Source organism: Protopterus annectens, chromosome 4.part1 (genome assembly GCF_019279795.1).
Source record: "Protopterus annectens isolate FY-2018-M chromosome 4.part1, PAN1.0, whole genome shotgun sequence".
Lineage (NCBI taxonomy): Eukaryota > Metazoa > Chordata > Ceratodontiformes > Protopteridae > Protopterus > Protopterus annectens.
In genome coordinates this window covers 708397234-708412984 of record NC_056734.1, presented here as the reverse complement: position 1 = coordinate 708412984, position 15751 = coordinate 708397234, and the positions used below count along the sequence as shown (strand labels likewise).

Genomic DNA, 15751 nt, shown 5'->3' with positions numbered 1-15751 from the left:
AGTAGAACACTCCAACAACAGTGTAGATAACAAACCTTCCTAGTCTAAAATAAGTGGTCTGGAACATAAGTTCTTAAACCAGAGCAAGACACTTTCAGAATACTGGACACAATAAGCCTTCGACCAGCAATTCCCAGCTTAAAAGGGTATAGGTTATCCTCTCCTGACACAAGAGACTACACCACAAACCTTCCTAATGTAAAAGAACTGGTTTGGAGGCCAAGTGCTTAAACCATAACAAATAGATATAGAACAACAGCCACAATGAGCATTCAACCAGCAGTTCCTAGCTCAGAAGAGCAGAGGCAACCCTCTCCTCCCACAGAGTGTAAACTACAAACCTTTGTAATGTAAGACAACTGACCTGAAGCCCAAGTGCTTAATCCAAAAGTAATAGGCTTAGAATAACAGGTACAAATTAATATGATATCAGACAGATGACAGCGACATGTCTTTTAATCTATCCATATACATCATGTCCATGTTAGTAGACCCTGTGTTATCTTGATGAGAAAGCCCTGTGGTCTGTCCAGCTGCTGCATGTGTCTGGTGAAATTCCTGCAAAAGAGAGCATTATACAGTATTACTGTTCTGATGAGTTTGACTACAGTGCTGTCATACAATCCTGAGAGCTGCATGTGATGGTGTGTCTTATGATATGCACCATACGTATGGACTGGAAAATAGAAAAAGGTTATAAAGTAATGACACACACTGTAGTTTCTGACTTTACAAACCTTACAAGAGAATACACTGGAAAACACTGTCGTGATGATGCTATCCACTGTATCATTTGGTGAGGCAAATTTAACTGACAGGTACAATTATCAGTTCAAGAACACAAACGCAGATATACTGGGCACTAATGTAGCTATGCACCCTCTGCATCAGGCACAAAGCTTTTGTATCCCTGAAACCAAAAGAGAGAAATCAGGGATATGGCACAGTTATTATCACTTGCACAGAATGTAGGTGGGTGTGGCAGAAGGCCTAGGTTGACACAAAGGGTTGGTGAGTGTGTGTGAGAAAGAAAAAGTAGGGAGCAGACTGTGTGTGTGCGTGTCTGTAGGGGTCCTCCATGTGAAAATGGTGTGTCAGAGTCTGCATGAACACAGCCAAGCTCAGTGCTAGCTCTACATCTTAGTATGTTGGACAGGTGTGAGTCATGCATGGAAGAGGTGGCTCTCATCCTTCAGTGTTGTCACTCCCTACCATGGGAATTGGCTGTGCCAGGAGTTGCACTGGCACCTCCATGCCCAAGGTCAGATGGAATGCTGCTACCTGAGCATGACCACCCATGAGGATGCTGTTCCCCTCCCAGCAGATATTCCATCACAGACATTATTCTTTCCATGACAAACACCCCTTGTTCTATGTCATTCATCCATTCCAGGAATGGGCGACGCAGTGGAGGCAGTCATGCATATCAGATTGTGCCACTTCCACAACCTTGAGCATTTGTCTGAAGCTCCTTTCTGAATATGTCTGTGCCTCCTCCATGACAGCCCTCAACAGATGTTGAGTGACATGGGAAAAGACACCTGCAGCAGGTGGAGGAGGGACAGCAGGCCCCCAATGTGCACCCCAATCAATCCTTCTGCGTGGCACCTCACCAACATTATCTATGGCCAGATTCAACAGGCATTAAGGTCACAGTAGCCACACTTCCCTGCTCAATATCATCTCCCTCTTCATGTCCTATATCTGTGAGTTCAGTGAACTGGGTAGGTGTAAGCCTACTGGTTGTGTCCAGGGAAAAAGAATGGGGTGGCTGGATGTCAACCTCTGTATCAAATTCAACCTGTGCACCTCAAGACTGTGCCTCAGTTTTGCTACCATCATCATCATCAGTGTCTGATGAGACACTGAAATCAGGTGGTACAAGGCCGACACTCCCACTGTGATAAAAAGGGAAAAACACATGCATACATTAATATCTGCACTGCTATGGTGTAATATATGCTAAACAACTAACAGTGCTACCACTATTACAGGCAGTCCAGCAATACACACAGCAGACTTAAAATGACATATTAGATTAGTACAAATTGATCTGCAGTAGTGAAATAACTTGATTTGGCTTACCACCTGAAGGAGGCCTACGTTGCTGGATTCCTGATGGTCCTGAAAGAAATTAAGCAAGAAGTAAGGCCAACATCATCACATTTAACTGTAAAACAGGAGGTAATAAATGTACTTCTCTCAATCACCATGAAATGTTAAGCAAAATGAATCAACCACAAAGGGTAAAGTGCCTCGAGCAAAATGTAGTTTCAAAATTAAGATAACCTTTTCTTGAGGCACAACATGACAATAAGAAGCTTGACCTTTTATTAAACATACTGAACTACAGAACAAAACAATAAAACATCCAGTAAGCGCTTTCACATTCTCTCGAATGCTTCCTCAGACTGTTAAAAAAGCTAAGCCATTTCTGCATTTAAATACCTTTACTGTTACTTCATCCACCAATCATTATTATTCCTTAATTGATGACATCAATGCTTAATTGATTAAAAAACTTAATTAAAAATTGCTGGCTAAAATTCATTCATAAAGAATCACAGAGGTTTTAAACATGAATTTCAGCCAGCAATGTTTAATTAAGTTTTGTAATGATGATAACTGCATGCCCTCAGTTTAGCAACATATGTTTCAAATGGGAAATCATAACAGAGAAGTTTGAAAGCAATGAGACCCATACCAGTTTCCAGCCTCACCACCCTCACAAGACCAAACAGGCAGGATGCAAAACAAGGAGAGTGGCATAGCCTTGTTTGTGCCATAACAGTAACTAAGCTTGGCTCCACCCTCTTTGAAAGAACATTATACCCTTGCATGTACCATGACAGGAACCCACCTTTGCTTCCCACCTCCACAACAGCAGTCTATGCATGTTTGTAGCATCCAACCTTCCATTAATTTGATGGCAACTGCATATCATATTGTGGCCAGTGAATATCCTCACAGATTTTAAGGTAAATGATATAGACTAGCTTACACACTGCATGTCTCTGAGTACTGGTCAGATTACTAAGGAATGACCAAAAAACACAGAAAGGCAGGACCCAGCTGTATATTTTCAAGGAATAATCATAGCAGGTTGTGTAATCAGTAAGTGCACTACATACAAATATATTACATAGAATACATTTATAAATAATAGGTCATGCCTTGATATCAGTTTAGATTTAGTTGCACTTGGTTGTGTGAGGAATTATGTCATGTATTTGCTGCAAATGTGATTGTGGGGAAAAGATGTATAAGTCCCCTGTCCTGTTTTGTGACGGTGCATTGCAGTCGAGTCGAGATTCAGACCTATGTAGTCATATCTCATGTGTACTAACAGTTTCTACTGTGTATGTCATAGACTGATTTTCTGCATTTCGACTAATTCTCCATTTTTTATACTTTATTTATGTTTTTTGGGCAGCTGTCTGTGCTATGCACTGCTAAGCACAAATGGATTTGGTTATGTGCATCTCCTTTGCATGTAGAGTGGCAGTACACAAACTGGATAAATGCTCCACCTGAGTAGCAGACAGGACCCAAACAGCCACACACGTACACCAGATGCATTCAATTAATACTATTGGCTATTGTGCAAACACATTTCCCAGCAGTGTGCACTCTTGCACAATGTGTTTGATTGATAGTAAGCAATGAGCAACACTATCAAATATTGCAAATCTAGAAAGTGCACACTCCCAGTAAGCACAATACCCACAATAGGTGGGAAAACATCACTCTATATTGGTATTGGACTGTGAAAGGCATGGCTGGTGTTCCTGGAGTGTTTTTGAGGTTCTGTACTTAAAGGTGGGGCATTCAGGAGTCCAAAGTGTTTGTTGGACTCCTAGTCAATGAAGATGGGCCCATACTGTTTCAGAGGGATTATTGTGGCTCAAATTACAAAGCAGAGGCATGCAATAGTCTGACCCAGGCTCTGGCCAGTGCTACCAGTATCGACCGCACTGGTGTACAATGTAGGAACTACTACAGAGACAAACCAACTCAATTAAATAAACTGACATGGAAATACAAATCAGAAGCACAAAAGGTACCAGTCCAAGCACAAAGGAACAAAGTACTCCAATAAAATTCAAACGATTTAAGCGCTTTTTGTTATAGCAAATGTTATAACTTCTTCAGATCAGAATGAATACAACCATCCACGTTTTAATACATTATTTAGAAAACCATGTGACAAAAATACACCAACCAACTAGTTGTGCTTTCAATGGTAATTTCCAATTAAAGCACTCTCTGCAGAAATTAACAGGAATACTGTGTATAACATTTCAAAAGAAATACTACACCATAAAAACTTTATTTGCTGAATGCATATTTCTTAGTGACATGTTTGTGAAACGTGGCTATCCTATTGATTTAATAAATTAAGTGGTTGAGGAAGTTCAAAATAAAAGAAAAAATGGGGTGATTTCTTCTATTTTACACAATGATGGCAAGGTTTTGATTGCCCATGATGAATTTGTTAATATAATACACAATCTACATATAATACAACAATGCTACAAGCATGCTCACTGCCAAATTACAAGTCTAGTTTTATTACTACTTATAATCTGGAAAGTTCAGCAATTTCCTGTATTGTAAATAAAATTGGGAATTAATTAGTAACGATAAATTTTTGTTAGGGAAGTTAGGTTACTCACCTAACATAGTGTTTAGAAAAGGCTGCAACCTCAAGGACTTGTTAAATAGTAAACACATCCCTGGTGTGAATAATAAAGCTGGTATGTCATCTTGTGGTACTTGTAGATTTTGTAGCCTGATTGATACAGGAAAGACATTTATTATTAATGATAAGAAATTTCAACTTAAATTTAAGCTAACTTGTAATTCCAGGTTTGTGGTGTACTTAGCTAAGTGTAGATTCTGCACAGCATTCTATATAGGTAAAACCGAATGTAGACCGCGTGACAGAATCTATGATCATGTGTATGCCATGGATAAGAATAGATAAATAGATAGATAATGCATTGGCAAGGCATTCCCAAGTAACTGGAGGGCATACATTTACTTTTAAAGCCATTGACCAAATACAAATGGATGCAAGAGGTGGCCCTACATCGTTACTTTTAGAAGAATTAGAGTTATTCTGGCAGATTACTTTAAATGCATTTAATAATCCAGGATTAAACGAGTCATGCAACATTTTGTGCCTGTTAAAGCTTAAGAGTTTAAACAGGTAAATTAGTGTATGATTATTTGCCTTTATATCTACTGGCAAATTAATTTAATAACATTTAAAACAGATTGAGTATTGTATTATTATAAGACTTTTTATGGTGTAGTATTTCTTTTAAAATGTTATACACAGTATTCCTGTTAATTTCTGCAGAGACTGCTTTAATTGGAAATTACTATTGAAAGCACAACTAGTTTGTTGGTGTATTTTTGTCACATTTTTTTTAAATAATGTATTTAAACGCGGATGGTTGTATTCATTCTGATCTGAAAAAGTTATAACATTTGCTATAAAGAAAAGCGCTTAATTAAATCGTTTGAATTTTATTGGATTACTTTGTTCTTTTGTGCTTGGACTGGTACCTTCTGTGCTACTGATTTGTATTTCCACTACTACAAAGACCTCAGGATGAGGAACAGGGATACCCTCAACCATTGGATTGGGGAATGTAGGACTGGGGCACCCCACAGATGTTTAAGCATCACATACAGGGACTACTTGTCAGTGTTAAAAGCTGGATATAGTCAGGATTAGTATGCTTAATGGTATTTTGTTGTGTTCTGTTTTTTCTGCAGCCATCATAGAGTGTGCACTGAATATGTGAACCCATGCTGCTAGATTGGCAGAAATGCAAGATGCATGTGGTATGTATGCATACCAACAGTGGAGTTATTTTAGCATTAAAAGTTATAACACATTTATTTATTACTTATGCAGTTGTATCACATTGAGCATTCATCTCTTAACTGTAATAGTGGCATATGCATGCTTTACTCTGAAGGGCAAAACAACCATTCATTATTACAAAGTAGTCACAGGCTGTGTCTTCAAAATCCATACTTCCCAAATATATTAAATATATATAGCATATTAAATATGTTAAGGTTTTCATCAATATTGCAATGTAACATCAACGCTGTAAAGCAGTGTTAACACTGGCTTGCTATAAACTGTAATCAGTATATTTGGAACATGCATATATGCAATGTATGCACACATCAAGGATTGCTTACTGCAATCTGTAGTATATTGTGCCTCTGTTACAAGCTGGGTAGTCTTAACAGTACACAAAGTTATTTGTTAGAAGTTTGTAGTGTTAAAAGTAAAGGTAACAGAACAGAGTAAAATAACTGTATCAATGCTTTGTATGTCACATTTGAAGTTACTAATGTCCTGCCTTTTTTCTCTCACCCTAAGCATTTTCTCTCTCTTTTTTTTTTTTTTTTTTTTTCAGATTTATATTTTGAACCAGAATAGTCCTGCTGCAGCAACCTGGGCCTGTGCTCCCTAACTAGGAGTCCAACAAAAATCTTGGACTCCTGGACACCCCATCACTGCGCCCGAAAGCACACACCCCCTCCAGCAACTCCAGAAATGCCTGCCATAGTTCAAGCTCAAGTAGTATTTCCTGTCAAATGCAGTTTATATGGTGCTGTTTTCTGCCTATTGCATGTCTTGAGCTTACTGAGAATGCACACATTTTGGATTTTCAGCATTTAAAAATGTTGTGTATTGCTTACACTTACGCAAACACTTTAGGCGAGGGTGCACAATGCCAGACACCCATATTTGCATGATAGTAAGCGATGCTCAACAGTGGTGAATAATGCAATGTCTAGCTTATTAGGTATACAGGCACTTGTGTAAATGGACTAGTCAAATTTGCCATTTATATGGTTGTCCTACACTTGTAGCTATTACAACAAGAAGGTTGAAAAAACAGTTTCGTATCTTGTGCTTCATCGCTATAATCTGCAATCACACAACAGTAAAACAAAACTTGCACACCCTGTACTAGAATCCCATACCATCTGCACTCCACCGCTACACTTAATGTCTGCTGCCATGGGATTAGTGAGATGATATCTGGTATCTTAGTAGTTACCGTAAGGTTCTTGCTGTTAATAGTATGACAATGATGCTTACCGTGAATGCATCTGGCTCATGTGTGGCTGTCTGGGTCCTGTCTATAACCTGGGTGGTCCATTCTTACAGTGTGTGTACTGCTGCACTTTGTGTGCAAACCAGCTGAACATAGCTACACATGTTTATGTCAAGTGGCTCATCATGCAAACAGTGGCAATAAAAAAACAAAAAAAATAAGAAAAGGATAAAAAAAAAATAATTAAAACACAAAATGTAGACTGTCCACAGTTTGGCAGAATGTCCATATATTTTTATCCTATATTTGACCTGCTCCTTGTAAATTGGGTGGTTTATTGTGAAATCACTGAAGACTGCAGTCAATATATAATGACATATACATTTCTATTCTATACTTCATATCTTTCAGAAAATGCATGCTTGCCCTTTGTCCTCTCATTTGTTTACTGTTTGAGTGGAACAATCCACATTCATTATACAGGTTTCATGGCCAGTAACACTGGTGCAAGCAGCAAAACCATGTCTATGCATGCCGCACATCATTAATATTCATGGTTCAAGGCTGTGCAATGCCACGTGAAGCACAGTATTACATACATTAATACACTCTGCGTAGACTCTGCATGGAACCTACATGAAGTTTGTTGAATCTTGGGGATGGAGAAAACTATTTTAAGCAGACTTTTTTGAAGATATAAAAAAAATGGATAAAACAGACCTACATATGATGAAATATGGATATTATAAGAATAGAAAAAAAGAATATGTTAAAAGAATAGATAAAAAATGATTGTAGGTTACATGCATTATACGGCATGAAAGAATAAATGAAATTATGTTTAATAGTAAAGGGATTTTAGCAACAATATTAAGTAACACCAGATGGTCATTATGTAAAAAAGAGTTGGGGTCTTATAGGGATGAAAATTTAGCATGATTGTAAAGGAACTTATGAATACTTGCAAACAGATTTGTATATTTATATATTTAAATATGTAAATATTTTGTAAATAAGAGTTATTTTTGTATTCAAATAAAGGAGTCATACTCTTTTTAATAGGTGTCATGGGATCTTTTACATCTTCATGAGCTATGACAGATGGGGCATAAGTTTAACGTCTCATCCAAAAGATGGCACACAGAGTGCAGGTCCTCTTTATACTGCACTGCAGTCTCAGCAATAAATCTACCTGGTTATGGAATAGAGCAGACAGCCTTCTGAATCAAATGTGAGTGCACCACCTGTTGCACCACTGACACTGTTATAGTCTATCTACTTCTTTGCAGGGTATTATAAGAGAATAGAGTCATCAGCATACTGTCTAATGGTAATATATTTAGCAACTTTGTATAGACAATTTATGAATATATTGAAAAGCTGTGGCCCAAGTATGTAGCCTTGGCAGACATTGACTGTTACAAGGAGAAATAAAGAGTATCAGTCTTTCCATTTGACAGCCTGCAATCTAGCATCAAGTCCAAGGGCAGAACATCTTTGAATGAAAAGTGCATGGGAAGCTGTGTCGAATGCTTTTATTAGGTAAAAGAAAACAACAGAGACAAAGTTACCCTCATTTCTGTTTTGATTTATAGCTGAGAGAAAGTGGGAAGAGCAGAGGTAGTACAATGATGAAAACAGAAACCGTGTTGTATAGCAGCTAAGAAATTGTCTAATATGAACCTTAGGAGTTACACTATATGTATTTTCAAGTAATTTTGAAAGAGGAAAGAGAATGACTATTGGACTGTAGTTGGAGACATCATTTCTGTTCATGCCTTTACATAGTGGGAAGACATACAATCTATTCCACAGAAGTGGAACATAGTGTTCTTTTATGGAGAGCTTTATTAGTGTGTAGATTGGGTAGGTTAATGTCTCTGCAGCAAGTTTTAAGTATTCTGAAGGTAGATTATCAGGGCACAGGGTGGTGATTTTCAGTTAATTGAATATTTTTTTTTATCTTAGAAGTAGGGACTAGGTAAAAAGAGAAGGATATAGCCAGTTTCATTATTTGTGGGGTTGGATACAGTTGCCAGAATAAAATTATTCAACAAGAGACAACTTTATGAAATGAATATTGAAGTGGAAGGCAATGCAGACTGATTCAGCATCTGGGGAGGGAAACGGTTGTATGACATGACCAGGAGGGATGGAAGAAGTGGTTGATAGATGACAAGAATAGATTAGGAATTTTCAGACTTGTATATTGTAAGTGTGTATAGTAGGTTTTCTTGTCAATTTTTATGTTGTTTTGTTCTTTTTCTAAATTGCTTAAAATACTTTAGATTTTGTAATGGTTGTATTCTTTTTCTAGGCAGTCCATGCTTTGCCCTATTCCTTCATTAATTATTCTGTCTGCTTAGTCAGCCATAGTGCTGAATTGGATTTGATTATTTTTTTTTCAAATGAGGTATGCACAATTAAAGCAGGCAGGAAAGTTGTACTGTATAGGGTTACTGTTTCATCTAATGGGATTGTATATAGCCAATTCCAATTAAAGAGTTTTAGATTGGATATGAAAGTATATTTGTGAAAAGGATGATAAGATTCTGACTTGGTTATATCAATACTGTCTACCTATGATTGTTAGACCTCTAATTATAAAAGCTAATAAGTGGTCACCTAGAGTGTCAGGAAGGGAACCCCAAGAAGTTCTTTTGTTAGGTAAGTTGGTGTTAATCCAGTCTATGGTAGACACTGTACTGCTGTCCTTACTAAGACTAGTAGAAGGGGATATAAGTTGGGAAAGGGCATGCAGATTTATTGTTAGAGGAGTTGCTATTAATAATTTGCCAAACAGGAATGAGGATACCCAATATAACTGTATTATATGGATGCTTGTAGAGGCTTGATGGGGGAATTCAGTCCCAATGTTGTCTCCATGAGGAATGCATGTACATATAATACAAATGTTTTTGTTACTTTTAAGTACAGAGATAATAATTTTTGCATTTTTGACAGGAAGGGGCTGCTGGGATATATGGAATTCCCCATATTGTTTGGTATATAATGGTAACTCCTCTTCCCTTTTTATTAGTGATGTCTCTCCTAAGGAAATTTATCCAGATGGAAGGATTTCCTTATTTTTTATCATGCTTTAGCCAGGTTTTTCTAGCTATGACAATTTTAGGTAAGACCTTTGCTATCCATGCATGGAATTCAGGAATTTTGTTATATATGCTACAAAGGTTTATATTGTAAAGGTTCAGGCCTAAAGTTTTTTCTGGTTTTTGAGATGTAGAGTTTGAGGGATTATAAGAGGGAGTAGACGTGCTAAGTGATGAGTCTGTATGTGGATTATCATGTATGTTGCCACATAGGCCAGAATAACAGATGATGGTAGAAGTGGTATGACAATAGGGGTCTACTTCACATGACTGAAAACTCAGAATACTGAATTTCATTTGACTGAGACCACAATACCTAATTTTAAGAATACTGAAAACTCATTTGGCTGAGTCTCATTATAGTGAAAGCTCACAATGCTGAATTTCAAAATACTGAATTTTAAGCCATAGACATGCACACTTACAACACCAAGGACTAATTCTTCCCAAAACGTAAAAACTACTTACTTACCCTCTTAACAGAAGCCAACTGTGTCTCCCACACCCCTCAACTATATATACTAACTCCAGGATCACACTACATTGGGGAAAAGGGCATAGACCTTTTACTTACCTTACAGTGATGTACACAGTGCCACTACTGCTGGGAGTGCACAAAATGCCCGCCATATTACTTTAGCTACTTCCCATAAAAATATAAAGAGACATACCCACATTTGGAAACACTACAACACTACTTTCTATGCTACTACTGATATTATGACAGTCAGCATTTTAAGTTACAGTAGTGTTTTTTATCAGAAGCAAGTCATAGGTGAAGGGAAGCAAATATCACTTCTATGGCTTAAAATTCAGTATTTTGAAATTCAGCATTGTAAGCTTTCAGTATAATGCGACTCAATCAAATGATTTTTCAGTATTTTGAAAATTAGGTATTGTGGTCTCAGTCAAATGAAATTCAGTATTTTTGAGTTTTTATGTGAAGTAGATCCGATAATAGATGCATTTGTTTGGTTTTCTGGAGCAGGTTTGACCTATAGTGTTTTGGGGCTTTTGTTTGTTTGCTGTAATATTTTTGTGGTGGTAGATGAAACTGGGATTAAATAAAGCAGGAGAAATAGGGGAGTAGGGATGAGAGGTGTTGCTAGTTAATGCTGGTGCCTGAGTAAAGTAGATGAGTAGTTAATTGTGGATGTTGTAATGCTATGAAGTATGTCAGTAGTGAAAGTACCAGAAGTAGGGGGAGTTGTGAGCAATACATACCAGGGATTCTAGTTTGTGAAGAGATGATAAAAAATAATCTGCATACTAGCACTGAGTAAGGAGTAGGAGAAGAAATGTGTTGTGGTATAAGAAGATTTAGGAAGGAAAGGAGTTTGTAGAAGCAGTGAGTATGGTAAAGTTGTATGGAGAAACAACAGCTGAAAAGGGGGAGGGAAATGAATGCTATTTTCTGAAAAGAAGAGGGTGAATTACGGTATGTGGTTACAGTATAAGGGCAAGTTTAATGTGTGTAATTGTGGAGAAGGTAAGGGAATGTGTGAAGAAATGAGATATCTGATTGTGAGGAGAAAGGATATGGCATGGTTTGAGGATAGTGACAAGCTGGAATATGTATAATAATACAGAAACAAAAAAATAATTTGTACTGCTAAAGGTGAGTGAGTTGATTGGGCAGAGTAGTCATAAAGGTATGTAGTAATGAATCTGTAATGTGAGAGGCAGAGTTTACGCTGAAAGGGGATAATGAGAATGGTAGGGGAGAATGACACTATAGTTATATAGTTCCTGAAGATATAATAACCAAGGACTTTAGTATGCAACAGGAGAAGATGTAAAGAAAATGGTGGCAGAGATTGGTTGGATGAAAAAAAGGCTCATTATATGGGAATGTGATGGGATGTGGCTGTAAAAGAAATAAAGTTTAGAACAGAGGTTCTTAGGAGAAGGGGAGGGAGTGTTTAAGGGGCAATGTGAGGTTATTGTATTGTATTGGAAGGAGGGTGTGGTGGGTAGTGCGAAGGATTAAAATTATGATTTAGAATAAGAAGAGGGAGGTGCTGTTTTGTGGATTCTATGACTGGGAAAGAAGGTAGATGTAGATGAAGTTCAGGACTGTGATTGATGGGAAAGAAATTGGATGTGGTTAATCATGTATAAATGTAGAGTAGGTGGAGTGGGTGGGAGTTAGGGACAGGGTAAGGAAGGTAATCGAGCAGGGGCCACCCACACAGGACCATGTACCATCTCAAAAACAATCTGAACGTAGAGATCAAGTACAATGGTCAGTGGATAACACCATGCAAGAGAAAGAAAGAAAGTATGACAATACCAAATGTAGGGGAAAAAAGTAACATACACTAAGCGGAACAGCTTATTCACCAATAATAGAATGGGAAGTAAAGCAGTCAGTAAGCAGAGGCAAGATTACGTATTTGAAGTGGTCGCAGTCTGTAAGAGCATTAGGGTCACTTTTCAGCATTCACCTGCTTTCCTTGTGAAACTGCAATACAGTGGAGTCTGTGAATTGTACTAACCCCTGTTGTGCAATCATGGAGTTGGTTTATATAATTTGCAAGGGGTGCGAGATTTACAGGAGGCTCCTCTCCATGCTAAAAATATTGGAGGGGTTGTCTTTTTTGTTTTTGATCTTTTTATATTTGATCTAAAATGACTGCTCTTTATGTATTCCCTTATTTGACAGTTCGCTCAATGACAAGACAATCATTTGTGGTATATTGCTTCTAGCATCAGGGGATGAACTTACAGCATTAATCAGTCCTAAATGTACTACATAGAAATTTAGCACATCAGAAGGCTATCATTCTGTTGGTTAAATATTACAGCAAGTGTTGATGGGAGGAGGGCATTCAGGACTTGAGGAAACAAGTTATAAGAAATTAACTTTTGCAGAAAAAGGATATGGTAAAGTTACAAAGAGATCACTATGGGGCCATGATATAGAGAATGTTACAGGCAAGAATGCGAATTGAGTTATTCTGGGCTGAGTTAATGCCCATAGCATGATACTAATATCTGGGGAAAGGGAGACTGGATCTCTGATAGGCAGTCGTAGCAGAAAAGTTCCCTTCAAGAAGGCTTTAGAGACACTAAAGGAAGCAATAGAATTGCCTTTCTGTCCTATGTGGAAACTTGAGATTGTGTCCATTTACACATTGATAATGTAATAACAAGAATTCTAATAAGGAGACAGATTCCTGGGAGGAGCTAACAAAGATGGCTGCCTAATCATGATTTCTTCCCTGTCCTGGGGAAATAAAACTCAGAAAAATAGAGAAAAGTGGACAAAACAGCAAAATAAAGGTGGTAAATAATCCATAAAACAAGGCAAAACAATGAAACAGCAAAAAGGAGAGAACTTAGCATCCGACAATGGAAGATTAATACAGATGGTTGAGAGAGTATCCAATGATACAACATTCCTATGGGAAACAATAGAGTGCCAACAACAAAAAAATTGAAAAACTAAAAGATGAGCACAAGGAATGCAGAAAGAAAACAGAATCCATGGAAGAATAATACAATACATGGACATGCTAAAAACCCCGGAATAGGAAGTGGCAAAACTGAAGAATGAAATGGATATGTGGGAAAATAGATCCAGGAAAGAAAACCTAAGAATCATCAGAATCAGCAAAAGAATAACTGGGGAAGTGCTCAGTGGATTTTTAAAAAAAATCTAATAAAAACACAGTTAAAACCATTGGAAGAACTGAATTTAGAAATAGAATCCACAGAACGGAACAAATCCAAGGGGCTAGGGCCCAGTCAAGACATGAGCTATGCAAGCCACATTCTTATGCAACAAAAGGATGGATCCTCAAGAATGTCAAAACAACAAGGTTAGAGGGTCCAGATGACAAAGACATCAGAATAACTGCAGACTACTTAGCAAAGCTCCGTCAACACAGACAGGAATACAACATAACAAGGGAAGAACTTAAAAGAAGATGAGTAAGCTCCAAATTCCAGTTGCTAGCAAAGTTACTGATAAATATTGCAGGACATCAAGCAATTCTAAAACCACCAAAAGAGGCCTGGGATTTTCTAGAGATGGATGGAGAGTTACAGAAAGTGCAAGATCCAGAAGCAGAAGAGATGGAGGTAACCAATATCCCATACAAAAGAAAAACCTCCAGTGCTTCAGTATAATAGGTCACATCCCCCCACAACTTCTTCTTCTTTCTGCTTTTCCCAGTTAGAGGTCGCCACAGCGGAACTCCAGTCTGCTAATGATTGGCAGTAGATTTTTTTTTTATGGGTGCCGAGGTGCCAGCTCGACGCCCAACCTTCAATGAAAGGCACGCACATTCTATGCATGTCTTTTGAACGCCACTTGACCGCGGGGAGGACATCCAGACTCCACACAGATGACGCTCCCACCAAGAATTGAATGGGTGAACCTCTTGCTGTGAGGCAATAATGCTACCACTGCATCACTGTGGCTTACTCACATCCCTCCACAACAAAAAAGATAAAATGGAAGCTGTAACAGCTAATCAAGTGGATCAGCATAAGAAACAGACCCCAAATTTTGACAAAAAAGGACCCAGGCAGTAAAAACACAACAGCTAAAAGCACAACTAGGGGAAGCTGCCGTACTGGCAAAATCCAAGAAAATAATGTCCTGAAGGACCCACAAAGAGAGGACAGAGGGCAGAAAATGTCAAAATCACAGGACCATAAAAATACAGAAAGAGAATATAAAGCTAGCAGGAGTAGGAAGAAAGAAAGGAGAGTCACAAAATAAAAAGAGAGAACTCAAAATCCACCAATGGGTAACAATAGAAGCAACAATGGGAACAGAAGGGATAACTGGCAAGAATGGCAAGAGCAGATAAACACGTTCCATACGGAGCAATACAAACAGGATGAACTGGTGAAAATAAGACTATAATCCCACACCACAGAATCACAATGACAAAATATAAAGCAGTTAGCTCCATACAACAAACAGCCAATGAAACACACCAGAAAGAAAGGCAAAAATGCATTAACTACTTACCTCAGCAAATACTGCAACTACAAATCAATGGAAGAGAAGGTCAGACAAATATTAACTCGAAGGATTCCAGTCCTCACAGAAAGCTTCTTGAGCCCACAACATAAGAACAAAGGAAGAGCTCACATGCGTAGCAATCCACAACAATGCTCGCCTCTTCACCTGCACCAGCCAAAGGAAACCCAAACACTTCTGGAATTCCTTCCTTAAACTGATGGATTCAAACTCATTTGAGAAACAGACACAAATGAAAATCCATAACTATTAAAACCATGTTTCTTACTTTCTTTCTTTCTTTCTTTCTTTCTTTCTTTCTTTCTTTCTTTCTTTCTTTCTTTCTTTTCTCTTTCTGTCTTCCTCCCCTTCTTTCTTTTTCTCTCACAAGCAGCATGTCACCAAGAATTGACTCCAAGAACTGAGAACTCAATAAAACAGCACTGACCAATCAGAAGGGAGGGAACAATGAAGAAGATCGGCAAACAAGGAATAAAAAAAAGTCAAAGAGGGAATGGCAAACCAACAATTGTAAACACTGGAAATAGATGAGCAAAGCCACAGAATAG

General features: G+C 37.9%; 1 protein-coding gene across 1 annotated transcript in view; it reads right to left on the bottom strand.

Moving 5' to 3' along the window:
* LOC122801405 overlaps window positions 1-15751 on the bottom strand; it is a 464384-nt gene that overhangs the window by 44993 nt on the left and 403640 nt on the right. The window contains exon 4 of the mRNA XM_044070922.1: window positions 2086-2124. Coding sequence (XP_043926857.1) covers window positions 2086-2124 — 39 coding nt within the window. The remainder of the gene's footprint in view (window positions 1-2085; window positions 2125-15751) is intronic.